The 17364-nt window shown below is 38.2% G+C and overlaps 1 protein-coding gene across 2 annotated transcripts in view; it reads left to right on the forward strand.

Annotated features, from left to right (window-relative positions):
* Positions 1 to 17364, forward strand: part of PTPN4 (protein tyrosine phosphatase non-receptor type 4) — a 185286-nt gene that overhangs the window by 158984 nt on the left and 8938 nt on the right. For both annotated transcript variants that reach the window (XM_061135467.1, XM_061135468.1), the window contains exons 23-26: positions 494 to 640; positions 3625 to 3753; positions 9689 to 9837; positions 11377 to 11512. In XM_061135467.1, the coding sequence (XP_060991450.1) occupies positions 494 to 640; positions 3625 to 3753; positions 9689 to 9837; positions 11377 to 11512 (561 nt within the window). The remainder of the gene's footprint in view (positions 1 to 493; positions 641 to 3624; positions 3754 to 9688; positions 9838 to 11376; positions 11513 to 17364) is intronic.

Genomic DNA, 17364 nt, shown 5'->3' on the forward strand with positions numbered 1-17364 from the left:
CTAAAGCAAATGGCAGAATTTTTGCTCCTCACAAAATTACTAATAAGCTGTTTAGAGACTTTTTTTTTTTCTTTTCTGTTATAACTTATAAGATATCAAATATATTCCCTGTGCTTTATAGTAGAACCTTGTTGTTTATTTTTATATATAGTAGTTTGTTTCCTGTGTAGAGAGAAATATTCTTTATTTCTATACCAAGTCTCTGCCTATGAAACAGGATTCTCTGTATAGATGCTTTTAATTCCATAAGAGTGCTTTGGAAAATATTTAAATTTCTGTTTCCACTAATTGAAAGATAAATATATATAGCTACTGCACATTGCCAAGAAACTTCTTCAAATAAAATAGTTGATAGAGATTTGTATTACTGACTTTGCAATTTATTGAGATTAATTGCATTCAGTTATCATTTAGTAGATGATTTTCCTATATTTGATCCTAGGAAAAAGTAATAATGCAAAACAATTTGGGTTTTGTGTCTTTTTCTTTTTAGATGGAAATTCCTTCTTCTAGAATTATAAATCAGTACATTGCTTGTCAAGGGCCATTACCACACACTTGTACAGATTTTTGGCAGATGACTTGGGAACAAGGCTCCTCCATGGTTGTGATGTTGACCACACAGGTTGAACGTGGCAGAGTAAGTCATACTTGAATCTTGCACATTGCTCAGACATTTTTCAAATTACGTTACATCTATAGTTAAAATATTCATATTGATTTAATCTCTTTTGTAACCTTTAAACTTCCTTTCTTACGGTGTCATGATTAAAATCACCGTGGTTAAATGGCTTTTAATCATCATGGTTCATGGCTTAAAACTACAACTAACACTTAATGTGTTAAAAGAAATATGATGTTAGCCATTATTATTATTATTATTTAAATGGACTAATATATATTTGAATAAGTGATTTGTATTTACAATGTGTGAAGAATTCATACAACTTAGCCATAAGATAACAATATCCCATTTAAAAATGGCCAAAGGATCTGAATAGATGATTCTCCAAAGAAGACATTCAAATGACCAATAAGATCATGAAAAGATACTCAGCATCATTGGTCGCCAAGGAAATGCAAACGAAAGCTACAATGAGATACTACTTCATAGCTAGTTGGATAGCTAAAGTAAATACGACAGAAAATAATCAGTGTTGGTAATGATGTGGAGACAGTGAAACCTACTGTCTTGCTAGTGGATTTGGTGAAATGGCAACCCACTCCAGTACTCTTTCTTGGAAAATCCCATGGACAGAGGATCCTGGTAGGCTACAGTCCATAGGGTCGCAAAGAGTCAGACACGACTTGAGCGACCTCACTTCACTTCAGCTATCTTGAAGACACCATATCAGTTCTTCAAGAGGCTAAACACAGTGTGACTGCAGCTCAGCAGTTTCACCTGTAGAAATACCCAAGAGAATTAATACATGTCCACACAAAAACTGGTGCACAGATATTCTCAGCAGCGTTGTTCTTAGTAGGCCATAGGGAGAAAGAAGCGAGATGTACCAGATAAAATATAGTGTAGTCATACAGTTGAATATTATTTGGCAATAAGAAGGTATGAAAAAATGATACATGCTGCAACATGGGTAAACCTAAGAAAACATTATTCTAAGTAAACGAAGCCAGTCACCAAACACAACGTATTTTATGACTCAGTTATATGTGGCATCCAAGATAGGCCACAGGGGACAGAAAGCAGAACAGTGGTTGCCCAGGTCTGGGGTGGAGAGAGAAGGGCGGGTTAGAGGAGCTGCATGGTCGTCACTAACGGATGTGGTCTTCCTCTGGGAATGATGAATGTATTCTAAAAGTGACTGCGGTGGTGGTTACACAGCTCTGTGGATATTCTAAAAATGATAGACTAGTGTGTTTTAAATAGCTGAATAGAAGGTAACAGAATTGTATGTCATTAAATCTTTTTTTTTAATCCTAATTTATGAAAGTAAATGGATTGCATTTCCCATTTTAGTTGAAGAGTCTTTCTTACTATTAAATCTAAGAAATATCGAGATTAGTATACCATTTTGCCACCCTCATAGTAATAATTAGTTCAGGCAAGAATTAATGATGAATGATAAAACACTGGGTGGACGCTTGTTGTAAACAAGATATTTGCAGTTATATTTGCAGTTTCGAAATATATCCAACAGACTCTCATTACAAAGAGAAGAAATGACAAAAAAAAGTGTTGCTTGTTGGCAGATCTCTGTGAAGGGTATATGTTCAGTTCAGTTCAGTCGCTCAGACATGTCTGACTTTTTGTGACCCCATAGACTGCAGCACGCCAGGCTTCCCTGTCCATCACCAACTTGCGGAGATTACTCAAACTCATGTCCATGGAGTCAGTGATGCCATCCAACCATCTCATCCTCTGTCGTTCCCTTCTCCTCCCACTTTCAATCTTTCCCAGCATCAGGGTCTTTTCAAATGAGTCAGCTCTTTGCATTACGTGGACAAAGTATTGGAGTTTCGGCTTCAACATCAGTCCTTCCAATGAATATTCCGGACTGATTTCCTTTAGGATTGACAGGTTGGATCTCCTTGCAGTCCAAGGGACTCTCAAGAGTCTTCTCCAACACCGCAGTTCAAAAGCATCAATTCTTCAGCGCTAAGCTTTTTTTATAGTCCAACTCTTACATCCATACATGACTACTGAAAAAACCATAGCCTTGACTAGATGGACCTTTGTTGGCAAAGTAATGTCTCTGCTTTTTAATATGCTATCTAGGTTGGTCATAACTTTCTTTCCAAAGAGTAAGCGTCTTTTAATTTCATGACTGCAGTCACCATCTGCAGTGATTTTGGAGCCCAGAAAAATAAAGTCAGCCACTGTCTCCCCATCTATTTGCCATGAAGTGATGGGACCAGATGCCATGATTTTAGTTTTCTGAATGTTGAGCTTTAAGCCAACTTTTTCACTCTCCTCTTTCACTTTCATCAAGAGGCTCTTTAGTTCCTCTTCACTTTCTGCCATAAGGGTGGTGTCATCTGCATATCTGAGGTTATTGATATTTCTCCTGGCAGTCTTGATTCCAGCTTGTGCTTCCTCCAGCCCAGCGTTTCTCATGATGTACTCTGCATATAAGTTAAATAAGCAGGGTGACCATATACAGCCTTGACGTACTCCTTTTCCTATTTGGAACCAGTCTGTTGTTCCATGTTCAGTTCTAACTATTGCTTCCTGACCTGCATACAGATTTCTCAAGAGGCAGGTCAGGTGGTCTGGTATTCCCATCTCTTTCAGAATTTTCCAGTTTATTGTGATCCACACAGTCAACGGCTTTGGTATAGTCAATAAAGCAGAAATAGGTGTTTTTCTGGAACTGCCTTGCTTTTTTGATGATCCAACAAATGTTGGCAATTTGATCTCTGGTTCTTCTGCCTTTTCTAAATCCAGCTTGAACATCTGGAAGTTCACGGTTCATGTATTGTTGAAGCCTGGCTTGGAGAATTTTGAGCATTACTTTACTAGTGTGTGAGATGAGTGCATTTGAAGGGTATATGGGAATTCATTAAATTATTTTTGTCACATTTCTTTAAGCTTGAAAGTTCTTAAAATATTTAAAAAATTGGAGAACCTAAATTATGTCTGTTTCTACAATTTATTGATACCAGGTTAAGTGTCACCAATATTGGCCAGAACCCACAGGAAGTTCATCCTACGGCTGCTACCAAGTCACCTGCCACTCAGAAGAGGGGAACACTGCATATGTCTTCAGGAAGATGACACTTTTCAACCAGGAGGTATGGAAACGGGGGGGCCTACTGCTTAGAGCTGTTATGTTCAAGGTAAAGGCTTTGAAAGATGAAAATGTTTTTAATCTTGAATCCTAGTTATCAGAAAATACAAAAAATTGTTCAACTATTTGCTTCATTAGGATATGCTGGGATCTTATGAAATAGCTTCTCTTACTGTAATATTTCCAATTTCTGTAGCTAAGTATGAATGATGAGTGAAAAAATAATTGAGTAAATAATACTTATTACTATTAATATTTTCCCAATTCATAAAAATCATACCAGGGTGTTGATTATACATTTCTTCCTCCAAGTAATATCAGTAAGGTATTAGAGTACATCTCCAATGGAAATAACAATGGACAGCTGTTAGATTATTCCCCTTTTTAATGAGCATTCTTGCCTTAAGAACTCCGTGAACAGTATGAAAAGGCAAAAAGGTATGACACTGAAAGATGAACTCGCCAGGTCAGTAGGTGCCCAATATGCTACTAGAGAAGAGTGGAGAAATAGCTCCAGAAGGAATGAAGAGGCTGAGCCAAAGTGATAAAAACACCCAGTTGTGGATGTGTCTGGTGGTGAAGGTAAAGTCCGATGCTATAAAGAACAATACTGCATGGAAAGCTGGAATGTTAGGTCCATGAATCAAGATAAATTGAAAGTGGACAAAGTGGTCAAACTAGAGATGACAAGAGTGAACACTGACATCTTAGGAATCAGTGAACTAAAATGGACCAGAATGGATGAATTAAATTTAGATGACCATTATACCATGGGGAAGAATCCCTTAGAAGAAATGGAGTCGCTCTCATAGTCAACAAGAGTCCAAAATGCAGTACTTGGGTGCGGTCTTGAAAGCGACAGAATGATCTCTGTTCATTTCCAGGGCAAACCATTCATTTTGGCAAACCATCACAGTAATCCAAGTCTCTGCTCCAACCACTAATGCCAGGAAGCTGAGGTAGAATGGTTCTATGAAGACTTACAAGACTTTGTAAAACTAACACCAGAAAAAAAGGTGTCTTTTCATCATAGGGGATTGGACCGCAAAACTAGGAAGTCAAGAGATACCTTGAGTAACAGGCAAGTTTGGCTTTGGAGTAAAAGATGAACCAGGGAAAATGTTAACAGAGTTTTGCCAAGGGAATGCACTGGTCATAGCAAACACCCTCTTCCCAACAACACAAGAGATCACCAGATGGTCAATACCAGAATCATATTGATTATATTCTTTGCAGTCAAAGATGGAGAAGCTGTATACAGTCAGCAAAAACAAGACTGGAAGCTCACTGTGGCTCAGATCGTGAACACCTTATTGCAAATTTCAGACTTAAATTGAAGAAAGTAGGGAAACGACTGGACCATTCAAGTGTGACCTAAATCAAATCCCTTATGATTATACAGTGGAAGTGACAAATAGATTCAAGGGACTAGATCTTACAGACTTACTGAAGAACGATGGACCGAGTTTTGTCACATTGTACAGGAGGTGGTGATCCAAACCGTCCCCAGGAAGAAGAAATGCAAACAGGCAAGTGGTGCTCTGAGGAGGCCTCACAGATAGCTGAGAAAAGAGGAGTCCAGGAGAAAAGGAAAGATATACTCATTTGAATGCAGAGTTCCAAAGAATGCTAAGGAGAGATAAGAAAGTTTTCCTAAGTGAACAATGCCTAGAAATAGAGGAAAACAATAGAATGGGAAAGAGTAGAGATCACTTTAAGAAAATTATAGATACCAGGGGAACATTTCAAAGATGGGCACAGTACAGGACAGAAACGGTATGGACCTAACAGAAGCAGAAGATAAGAAGAGGTGACAAGAATAAACAGAAGAACTATATAAAAAAGACCTTAATGACCCAGATAACCACGATGGTGTGATCACTCACCTAGAGCCGGACATCTTGGAATGTGAAATCAAGTGGGCATTAGGAAGCATCACTATGAACAAAGCTAATGGTGGTGATGGAAATCCAGCTGAGTTGTTTCAAATCCTAAAAGATAATGCTGTTAAAGTGCTGCACTCAGTATGCCAGCAAATTTAGAAAACTCAGCAGTGGTCATAGGACTGGAAAAGGTCAGTTTTCATCCTAGTTCTAAAGAAGGGCAATGCCAAAGAAGGTTCATAGTGCCACACAGTTGAACTCATTTCACATGTTAGCAAAGTAATGCTCAAAATTCTCCAAGCTAGCTTTAGCAGTATGTGAACTGAGAACTGCCAGATGTTCAAGTTGGATTTAGAAAAGGCAGAGGAACCAGAGATCAAATTGCCCACATCTGTTGGATCGTGTAAAAAGCAATTTTTTTGCTTTTTAATTCTTTATAAAAAGAATTCCAGAAGAACATCTACTTCTGCTTCATTGACTATCCTAAAACCTTTGACTGTGTGGATCACAACAGACTGTGGAAGTTCTTCAAGAGATGGGAATACCAGACCACCTTACCTGCCTCTTGAGAAACCTGTATGCAGGTCAAGAAGCAACAGTTAAGACCAAACATGGAACAACGGACTGGTTCAAAATTGGAAAAGGAGTACGTCAATGCTATGAATTGTCTCCCTGCTTATTTAACTTATATGCAGAGTATCTCATGTGAATTGCCAGGCTAAATGAAGCACAAGCTGAAATCAAGATTGCCAAGAGAAATATCAGTAACCTCAGATATGCAGATGACACCACCCTTATGGCAGAACGTGAAGAGGAACTATAGAGCCTCTTGATGAAGGTGAGAGAGGAGAGTGAAAAAGCTGGCTTAAAACTCAACATTCAAAAAACTAAGATCATGGCATCTGGTCCCACCACTTCATGGCAGATAGATGGGGAAACGGTGGAAACAGTGGCAAACTTTTCTTGGGCTCCAAAATCACTGCAGATGGTGATTGCAGCCACAAAATTAAAAGATGCTTACTCCTTGGAAGAAAACCTATGACAGACCTAAACAGCGTATTAAAAAGCTGAGACATTACTTAGCCGACAAAGGTCTGTATAGTCAAAGTTATGATTTTTCCAGTAGTCATGTATGGATGTGAGAGTTGGACCATAAAGAATGCTGAGGGCCAAAGACTTGATGTTTCTGAACTGTGGTGTTGGAGAAGACTCTTGAGAGTCCCTTGAACAGCAAGGAGATCCAACCAGTCAATCCTAAAGGAAATCCATCCTGAATATTCATTGGAAGGACTGATGCTGAAGCTGAAGCTCCAATACTTTGGTCACCTGATACAAAGAGCCAACTCATTGGAAAAAACCCTGATGCTGAGAACGATTGAAGGCAGGTGGAGAAGGGGACGACAGAGGACTAGATCATTGGATGGATCACTGAATCAATGGACATGAGTTTGAGCAAGACCCGGGACTTAGTGAAGGATGAGGAAACCTGTCGTGCTACAGTTCATGGGGTCACAAAGAGTTGGACACAACTGAGTGACTGAACATGAAATGAGTGGAGAAGACCAATTTCACCATCTCCTCATTATTTAAGAGGGAAAGATTGTAGGCAGGACACTGTAACATCAGACAGATTGCTGCTGTTGTTTAGTCAGTAAGTCATGTTCAACTCTTCTGTGACCCCATGGCCTGTAGCCTGACAGGCTCCTCTGTCCATGGGATTTCCCAGACAAGGATACTGGAGTGGGTGTGATTACAGCTCTTAAATTGTTAGTTTTCCTTACCTGCTCCCTGAGTCCCTCCATTTGGCTTCCAGATTAAAGCCAGAAGTGCAAACTGATGAATAAATGCCAGCTCAGTAACCCAACTGGAAGATGTATGTGGAGGCAGAATCTGCTTGTCTTATCAGACTGCCAGCGCCTACACCAGCCATCTTGGGGCACAGGGGCTGTAGGAAGAAAGGAGTGATTGCTGGAGAAGAGCCATCATCACAGGCATCCACGGTGAAGCCCTCGGAGATGAGACCACATCCCCCCAACCCCACTCACACACCACTCCTAACACACCCCCTCCCTGAGAGTGACAGGGAGAATCCAGTGAGATGGGACCTTGCTGAGCAGAAAGGAAAGGAGCTGGAAGTGGTGCTGATTATACTACAGGCATCTGGCACTGAGTAAAGCTGAAGTGACAAGAAAACAGTTTCCAACCTTATGGGGTAGAGACACTATCAGAGTGGGTTTTGGGTTTGGGCATGTGTGGTATGTAACTCACGGTCGTATATAACAAAGCAGGCCAAGAAGCTGTTTTTTTCATTTTCCTAAATAGACATGAAAGATGAGCCTGTGTATGGTCAGTGGTCACATCAGGTAATATGTATATCCCGTTGTTCTCCACCTATGGATTATCTGTAGCAGTTTTATATGTTATAGTGGCTTTTTTTTGCAGTCCTGAGTACCTCAGAACTATGCTGTGACACAAATTGGTTTCTAAGGTTTGAGCCAAATATAATTGGGAAAATTAATTTGCTGCCATAAATACATACGTACATAGATGAATAGATGGATAAACAGGTAAACACTACCCCCAAACTTAATAAAATATGGTTTTAGTTACCCTTCTTGTAGATTACTGGTACCATTAAGTTCTTTTGTTAACAATAATAGTCAAAAGTATTGTATATTCAGTTCAGTTCAGTTCAGTCGCTCAGTCGTCTCCGACTCTTTGCGATCCCATGAATCACAGCACACCAGGCCTCCCTGTCCATCACCAACTCCCGAAGTTTACTCAAACCCATGTGCATCGAGTCGGTGATGCCATCCAGCCATCTCATCCTCTGTCGTCTCCTTCTCCTCCTGCCCCCAATCCCTCCCAGCATCAGGGTCTTTTCCAATGAGTCAACTCTTTGCATGAGGTGGCCAAAGTATTGGAGTTTCAGCTTCAGCATCAGTCCTTCCAATGAATAGCCAGGACTGATCTCCTTTAGGATGGACTGGTTGGATCTCCTTGCAGTCCAAGGGACTCTCAAGAGTCTTCTCCAACACCATAGTTCAAAAGCATCAGTTTTTCGACACTCAGCTTTCTTCACAGTCCAACTCTCACATCCATACATGACCACTGGAAAAACCATAACCTCAATTGATTAGACGGACCTTTGTTGGCAAAGTAATGTCTGTGCTGTTAGATGCCTTCAACCATCTAACATTAGTTACCAGATTGAACTGAGGTATCTCTGGGAATTCTTGTTTCTTCAGTACCTTTACTTTCATGTTCTTTGGAACTTCACCCAATGTAAATGACAGTAACCAGATTTCACATTGTTGGAATCTGACTATGAGTATATGATTCCAAACAGCTGTGATTGCGTGATTTGCAGGTCCTTGCAATGAATCCGTTTAATGTTAGACTGTCCCGTTTAGGTGTAGATGTTGTTTCATTTTTCATTTGAAGAAAATGAGACCATGAAATACTGTCTTAACTGGGGAAATTGAGATTTGGACTAAGATGTATACATTCAATACCTTACTTTCTCCATTATACCAATGGAGAAGTTGGTTCCCAAAGAAGAATTAAATCCTGATTTGATTTTGTGTTTTATGGTCTCCAGTTTTTAACCTGCATTTACTCTGAGATTTTATTTTCTTGATGTCCATCATTTCATTTGTGCTTATCAGGATTAGCCCAACTTTGTTCATAAAAAAAATTTTTTTTAACCTTTTTTGCTCACCTAACAGTTCTTTAATTTTGTTTTAAACTTTTCTCTGGAATCTTAATCTGTTTTTGTCGGTTTACTTGATTATCATCCTAAAAATACAAATATAGAAATTTAGTTACAAGAAGAGTGATAATCCAGGTGACTGATACTTAAATGGATACAGCTGTTTCTATAAAGCAGTTTCTTCCCTTTTCCTTAAACTTTTGAGTTTTATTGAATCTATACATTACTTTTGGGGCATAATGAAAGTAGTTTCTTTTGCTTCTAAAATTAAAATGACATGAATGTTTACGTATATTTTAAGAATTATTTCTAAGTCAGTTGCATTATCTTTCATTTATATGTAGAAAAATGAGAGTCGTCCACTCACTCAGATCCAGTATATAGCCTGGCCTGACCATGGAGTCCCTGACGATTCAAGTGACTTTCTGGATTTTGTTTGCCATGTACGAAATAAGAGGGCTGGCAAGGAAGAACCTATAGTTGTTCATTGCAGGTATTTTATTTTCTGTCTTTTATGGTTGAGTAACTGACTAGGTTCTGTCTGAGCCAGCAGTGAAGCCCAGAAGGGAATGGCAACCAGTGCAGTATTCCTGTCTAGGAATCACCATGGAGAGAGGAGCCTGGCAGGCTCTGACCCCCGTGGAGTTGTAAAGAGTTGGACACTACTGGGTGACTAACTGACTAAATAGGTCATTTTTAAAAGGTAATACGTACTATATTTTGCCCTTAAGTTGTGATTGTCACTCTGGTAATTAGAACTCAAAGCTGTGTTCTGCAGGTAGAAAGCAAAGAGTATGACTTAACATACAATTGGCAGAAACTTTATTACCATTTAAAAGTAAAAATAATACTAGTTCTTAGAAGTTTGTCTGTTTCATAGTCAAACATCTCTGAAATAGGGTTATGTCTTAAAATTAATGGTATTACAGATTTGATGAAATAACAATATTGTGAGAATTAGATTGCATCCTAAGGTTTGGATTTCCCCCTTCAGCAAGGTACTCCATCCTGGCTCCTCCTAAGACCTTCTTTGATTGGCATTTCACCTCCTTGGAGTCAGTTCAGTTCAGTTCAGTTGCCCAGTCATGTCCGACTCTTTCCAATCCCATGGGCTGCAGCACACAAGGCTTCCCTGTCCATCACCAACTCCCGGAGCTTACCCAAACTCATGTCCATCGAGTTGGTGATGACTGCACCCAATACTACCTCAGGATGTGCCACTTCCAGGAGCTCCAAATGAGCAGTAGCGGACACCCTCCTTCCTTTCAGATTCAGGCACCCATCTGCCCTCAAGGGACTGAAATCAGTGACTCCAGCCTCACTGCCATAGACCCAGAGATTAGGAGCCAGGAATTATTTTCTCCTTCTCCTTGTTACTTCTGTTATTAAGTGATTTGATTCAGAGGATGTATTAAGGTATCTCTTTATCCTTATACTTTCCAGCACTTTTTAAGAGCAGACTTTCACATCCATCAAAACAGATTGTAGACCAGGTATTTGAGAGGCAGTGACAGGAATGGTGGGCACATTTGGCTGTTGCGTATCCTTAGTTCTTAATAGCTACAGAATGCTCCCCAAGGTTGTTCTTAACTACCTCAGTGGTATAGTTCAATGAAAATTAAATTTGGCTTTAAAAGCTATTTTTTTGAGTGTTTTAGTTATCTTTTTTGCTTTTGTTAATGATTTATTATTGTAATTCTCTTACTTTGCATTTTAAAGCTGTTACGTCACTAATCTTCTATACCTTGTTCAGATTTTATAAACTGAAATGTAACACTTTTAAAATTGTATATTTGCAACTAACAGTGGGGGAGGGATGGTTACAAACCATTTAATCTGTATTAAGTGAAATTTTTTTGTTGTTTTCAAAGTAGTTTCCAGTTGCCTTGTCTCTTTTGTTAATATAAAATATTAAAATCAAGTTGTTCTTCTACTGTAGTATGATTCAGTTCTGTAAGTTTCTGCACAAAAGGCATAAGAAGTTTAGTAGAACAGTATCAGTAAGACTTTGCCCCATATTTGTCCTTTTTAGTGCTGGGATTGGAAGAACTGGGGTTCTTATTACTATGGAAACAGCCATGTGTCTCATTGAATGCAATCAGCCAGTTTATCCACTAGATATTGTGAGAACGATGAGAGATCAGCGAGCCATGATGATCCAAACTCCTGTAAGTACTACATACCTCATGTGTAAGTGTATATTCTCAACGTCATGGTTTTTTGTTATCAGTGTATGTTCCAAACTGTACTTTTCTCTTTTTAATTCTCTTCCAGGAGTTAATAACCCTAGCATAGGGATTGGCAGATACTGTCCATGAGCCAAATCTGGCCCGCCACTTGTGTTTATAAATAAAGTTTTATTGGAAACAGCCACAGCTATGTATTTACATGTTATCTATGGCTGCTTTCACATTACAGTAGCAGAGCTGGAAAGGTGCAGCAGGCCACCATGTGATTGCAAAACCAAAAATGTTTGCTATCTGGTCTTTTACAGAAAATGTTTGCCGACACTACCCTCACTTGCTAGTTCTTGACTGCTTCAACAGGTACAGGGGAGCAACTTATCCTGTGTTACTTAGTCAAATGGAATGCTGAGAACGATAGTGTCCCTAGACTGGAGAATCTTGATAGACCTGTTCTGTGAAGCAGCTGTGGGGAAATTGCCTCTCTTTTTTGCATAAGAACTTAAATTGCAACAGCAAAAATCTTAGAAATTCCACTATGGAGAACAGTGTGGAGATTTCTTAAAAAACTGGAAATAGAACTGCCATATGACCCTGCAATCCCACTTCTGGGCATACACACCGAGGAAACCAGATCTGAAAGAGACACGTGCACCCCAATGTTCATCAAAAATCTTAGAAATTAAGGTATTAACTTACTGTATTCTATAATGACTCTGAATTATGTTTCAAGAATCAAAAGAAGAATCATGGAATTTTAAAGTTAATATTAAGATTATTTTTTATATTAAGCCATTGTGGAATGTTTGCATTGTTGGCGGCATTAAGGTTACTCAAGTGAGCTGACCTATGTGGTCTAATAAATGCCTGCTATATTATTAGCATTTAATTATAGAAAATTTCAAACATACACAAAAATGGACAATGTAATGTATTGAATACTGTGTTGCATACTCAGCCCTGGCACTGGCCATCATGTTTCTTTTATGTGGCTGCCTACTCTCCTTGACAGGATGAGATGGCTGGATGGCATCACCAACTCGACATGAGTTTGAGTAAACTGTGGGAGTTGGTGATGGACAGGGAGGCCTGGCCTGCTGCGATTCATGGGGTCGCAAAGAGTCAGACATGACTGAGCGACTGAACTGAACTGACTCTCCTCATATTTGAAGCAAACCCTGGACACCATATCATTTTGTCTATACGTATTTCAGTATGTTTCTCTAAAAGATAAGGAGTGTTTTTCCTTCTAAACAAAACCGTAATACCACTATCACACCAAATTACAATTAACAATAATTCTCTAATATTAGCAATAGCCAGTATTCAGACTTCCAGTTGTTTCATATTAATCATGTCTTCTCACATCTTAGAATAGCTTTATATAGTTCACGTACCATAAAATTAACCTTTATAACAAATGTGCAGTTCATTGTTTTTTTAGTATATCATGGTGTTTGGCAACCATGATTGCTGTCTAGTTTTAGCACATTTTCATCACTCCAAAAAAGGTACCCTGTACCCATTTTTCCTAGTATCTTCCCCAGCCTTCCCCAACCTAGTCCTAGGCAACTATTAATGTACTTTCTATCTTCATAGGTTTGCCTATTCTGGACCATTCATGTGAATGGAATCATATAATTTGATCTTTTATAATTGGCTTCTTTTAATTAGCTTAATATTAAAAGGATATACATTCTGTAGTATAATCAGTACTTCATTCCTTTTTCACTGAATAGATACATATTCTGGATTGTTTCCATTTTTTGACTGTTGTGAATAATGATACCATAAGCATTTGTATATATGTTTTTGTGTGGAAATGTTTTCATTTCTCTTGGGTATATACTCAGGAGTGAAATTGCTGGGTCATGTGAGGAAGCGTTCAAAGCAGATGTACCATTTTGCAGTCCCCTGGCAGTATGTGAGCGTTCCATTTTCTCCACATCATTGTCATTGCTTGTCATTATCTTTTTTTAATTTCAGCCATCCTGCTAAATATAAAGTGGTATCTTATTGTGGTTTTGATTTGCATTTCTGTAATAAGTAATAATTATTCATGTGGTCATTTATCTGTGTATCTTTGTTCAAGAACTGTCCAAGTCTTTTGCCTGTTCTGCAATTTGGGTTTTGGTTTTATCATTCAATTGTTGAGTTCTTTCTATTTTCTAAATAAAGTCTCTTATAGATCTGTGATTTGCAAGTGTATCATACTGTTCTTTCACTTTCTTGATTAATTTGAAGCACAAATTTCTTAAATTTTTATTAAGTCTAGTTTTGTTTATCTTCTTTTTAATCACATATACTTTTGGTGTCATAGCTAAGAAATAACAGCCTAATTTAAAGTCACGAAGATTTTTATTCTTCCATTTTCTTCCAAGAGTTTTATAGTTTAGGTCTCACATTTAGGTGTCTGATATATTTTGAGTTAATATTTACATACGGTTTGAGGTAGCGTTCTAACTTGGTTCTTTTCTGTATGGACCTCCAGTTGTCTCAGCCCCATTTGTTGAAAAAACTATTCTTTCCTCACGAATTGTTTCTGGGTCCCTTGTGAAAAATCAGTTGACCACAAATACAAGTGTTTATTTTTGGAGTTTCAGTTGTAGTCCATTGATTTTTGTCTGTTCTTATGTTAATACCACACTGTCTTGAATACTAAAAATTTATAATAAACTTTGAAGTCAGGAAATCTGTGTCTTGCAGCTTTGTTTTTTTCAAGACTGTTTTGGCTGTTCTAGGTCCCTTACGTTTCCATATGAGCATTAGAATCAGTTTGTCCTCTCTTCAAAAAAAGCAAGATAGGGATTGCATTAAATGTATAGATTATTTTGCGGAGTGTTGCCATTTAATAATAATCCATGTTCAAAAGCATGAACACAAGTTATCTTTCCATTTATTTACATTTTCATTGATTTTCTTCAGCAGTGTTTTGTAGTTTTCAATGTGCAAATCTTGTACTACTTTTTGTTAAATATATTCTTAAGTTTTTTAATATTTTTGGTCATACTGTAAGTGGACTTGTCTTCTTAATTTCATTTTAGGACTATGCATTGCTTAAATATAGAAATAAACTGGTTTTGTATATAGACCATGTAGCCTGCAGCCTTGCTGAAATCATTTGTTAACTCAGTTTTTTGCATGTGTGAAAGTAGATTCCTTAGGATTCTCTCTATATAAAATTGTGTCATTTGCAAATATAGTTTAGTTCTTCCTTTCCAGTATAGGTATGGTTTTCTTTTCATCTCATTTCATATCTTCTCTTCATCTTGCCCAAGTGCCCTGGCAAGAACCTCCAGTATAGTGTTAAATAGAAGTGATGAAACTAGACATCCTTGTCTTGTTCCTGGCCCTAAAAGACAGCTTCCTGTTTTCTACCACTAAGTATCATGTTAGCCATAGACTTTTCATTAATGCTTTTTTATCAAATTGAGAAGGTTCCCTCTCACTAGTTTACTGAGTTGTTTCATGACAGCAGGGTGTTCAGTTTTGTCAAATGCTTTTTCTGTATCTGTCGAGATGATCGTGTGGTTTGTGACTTACTCTGTTAATACAGTATATTAGATTGATTAATTTTTGAATGTTAAACCTACTTTGCATTCCTGAGATAAATCTTACTTAGACATGGTATATAATTCTCTTTATGTGTTGCTTGACTTGACTTGCTAATATTTTCTTGAGGTTTTTATATCCATATCTATACATAGTAGATTTTTTTTTAGATTTATTTTTAATTGTTGTAAAATGCAAAACACAAAATTTACCATCTTGACCATTTTTAAATGTACAATTCAGTAGTGCTAAGTATATTCACACTGTTGTATAACCAGTCACTAAAACTTCTTCCTCTTGAAAACTAAAACTCTGTACCCATTAAATTACGACTCTCCATTTTCCTCAATTCCAGTCCCTCAGCAGCCACCGTTCTATTTTCTGTTTCTGTGAATATGACTGCTCTGGATACATCATATACATGGAATCACACATATATGATTTTGCGATTGACTTATTTCACTGAGAATAATACTCTCAAGGCTCATCCATGTGTTGTGGCAGAATTTCTTTTCTTTTTAAATCTGAAAAATACTTCATAGTATGTGTATACCACATTTTGCTTATCCTTTTATCCGTTATTGGACATTTGGTTTATTTCCACCTTTTGTTGTTGTTCAGTTGCTAAGTCATGTCCAACTCTTGTAACCACATGGACTATAGCTCGCCAGGCTCCCCTGTCCTTCACTCTCTCCCAGAATTTGCTCAAACTCATGTCTATTGAGTTAGTGATGCTACTTTTAGGTTCTGTTGACTAATGTTGCTGTGAACATGAATGTATAAATATCTCTTTTAGACACTGCTTTCAATCTTTTAAGATATATACCCAGAAGTCAAATTGCTGGATCATATCATACATAATAAGTTTTTGATTTTGTTCTTACAGTTTGTGTAAAGTCAGGATTCAAACATCGTCCACATGTTTTGATTGGTCTGTGTCTCCTAAACCTCTTTTAATCTGTGTCTTCTTCCTCCCGCTCTCTCTGTCTCTTTTTTTGGCTGCACTGTGTCTGTTGCTTTTGTGCAGGGTTCCTCTAGTTGTGGCGAGCTGGGGCTACTCTTTGGTGCAGCAAATGAGCTTCTCATTGCAGTGACTTCTCTTGTTGCGGAGCACAGGCTTTAGGCGCTCTGCCTTCAGTAGTTGCAGCCCGTGGGCTCTGGAGTGCAGGCTCAGTAGTTGTGGCGCACTGACTCAGTTGCTCCATATGTGAAATCTTCCCGGACCAGGGATCAAACACACGTTCCCTGCATTGGCAGGCAGATTCTTATCCACTGCGCCACCAGAGAAGTCCCATCTCTCTTCTTTTATCTTGCAGTTTATTTGATGAGCAAACCAGGATGTTTGTGCTACGTATTTTCCCATAGTCTAGGCTTTGCTGGTTCCGTTCTAGACTGAACAAGGTGGTGTTCTTTGTCTTAGCTGTAAATGGACCTGTAGCCTGTAGCACCTTCAGTGGTGTTACGTTCTTCCTTCGAGAGGCACATGATGTCTCTGCCTTCCTTTTGTGATGATAGCAGTGTTGGGTGATCATTGTCTGCATCATTGATTCATTTGGCTTGCAAAATGATGATGCTCTATTATTCCTTTTTTTATTTATTAATTGTAATGCTTCTTTAAAAGAGAAACTTCTCATCTGCTGTTTGGTTAACTGGTGATACAGTCTGCATAGGAAAGGCAAGATAAATACGTGATGCTTTCCCTTCACTTACAAGTTTTTAATGTAATGAATTGGTTCATTGGCCTCTCCCAGTGGCGACCACTTACTTTTGTTTGTTTTGGTGTTGTTTTGAATTCATGTATTTAAACATATGTGATATGTTTCAGCCCATTGCAATTATTTTTCTTAAATATGCATAATTTATTCCATTTTTGGTTCCTGGGAGACTGTTCATTCTAGCTCTTGAGCCTTTATATCAAGAGCTAGTGACTTTGATAGCTTACTTGCTATCAGTATAGCTGTCCAGCTTGTACATTTCTTGTCCCAGACTTAGCATTAGTAATTTCTCCATAAAGTTCTGGTCCTTTTTATTGGGGAATTATTTTAGGGACCACCTTCTGAGCACTAGGGATTTTTATTGCTGTTGAGTAAGCGTTACTATGTGTTTCTGGAAATCTTCAGTTGCCAGAAGAGGGAAAACAAACTTATCATGAGTTGATACTGGTGCTTCCGCTACATATTCAGACCACAGTGTTTTCACTTACCATTTTCTACTTAACATCTTTGTCCCTTTTCTTCTTTAACAAGAGTGCAGGTTCTCCATGGTGCTGGAAAAGGAAGATGTAG

Source organism: Dama dama, chromosome 33 (assembly GCF_033118175.1).
Source record: "Dama dama isolate Ldn47 chromosome 33, ASM3311817v1, whole genome shotgun sequence".
NCBI lineage: Eukaryota > Metazoa > Chordata > Mammalia > Artiodactyla > Cervidae > Dama > Dama dama.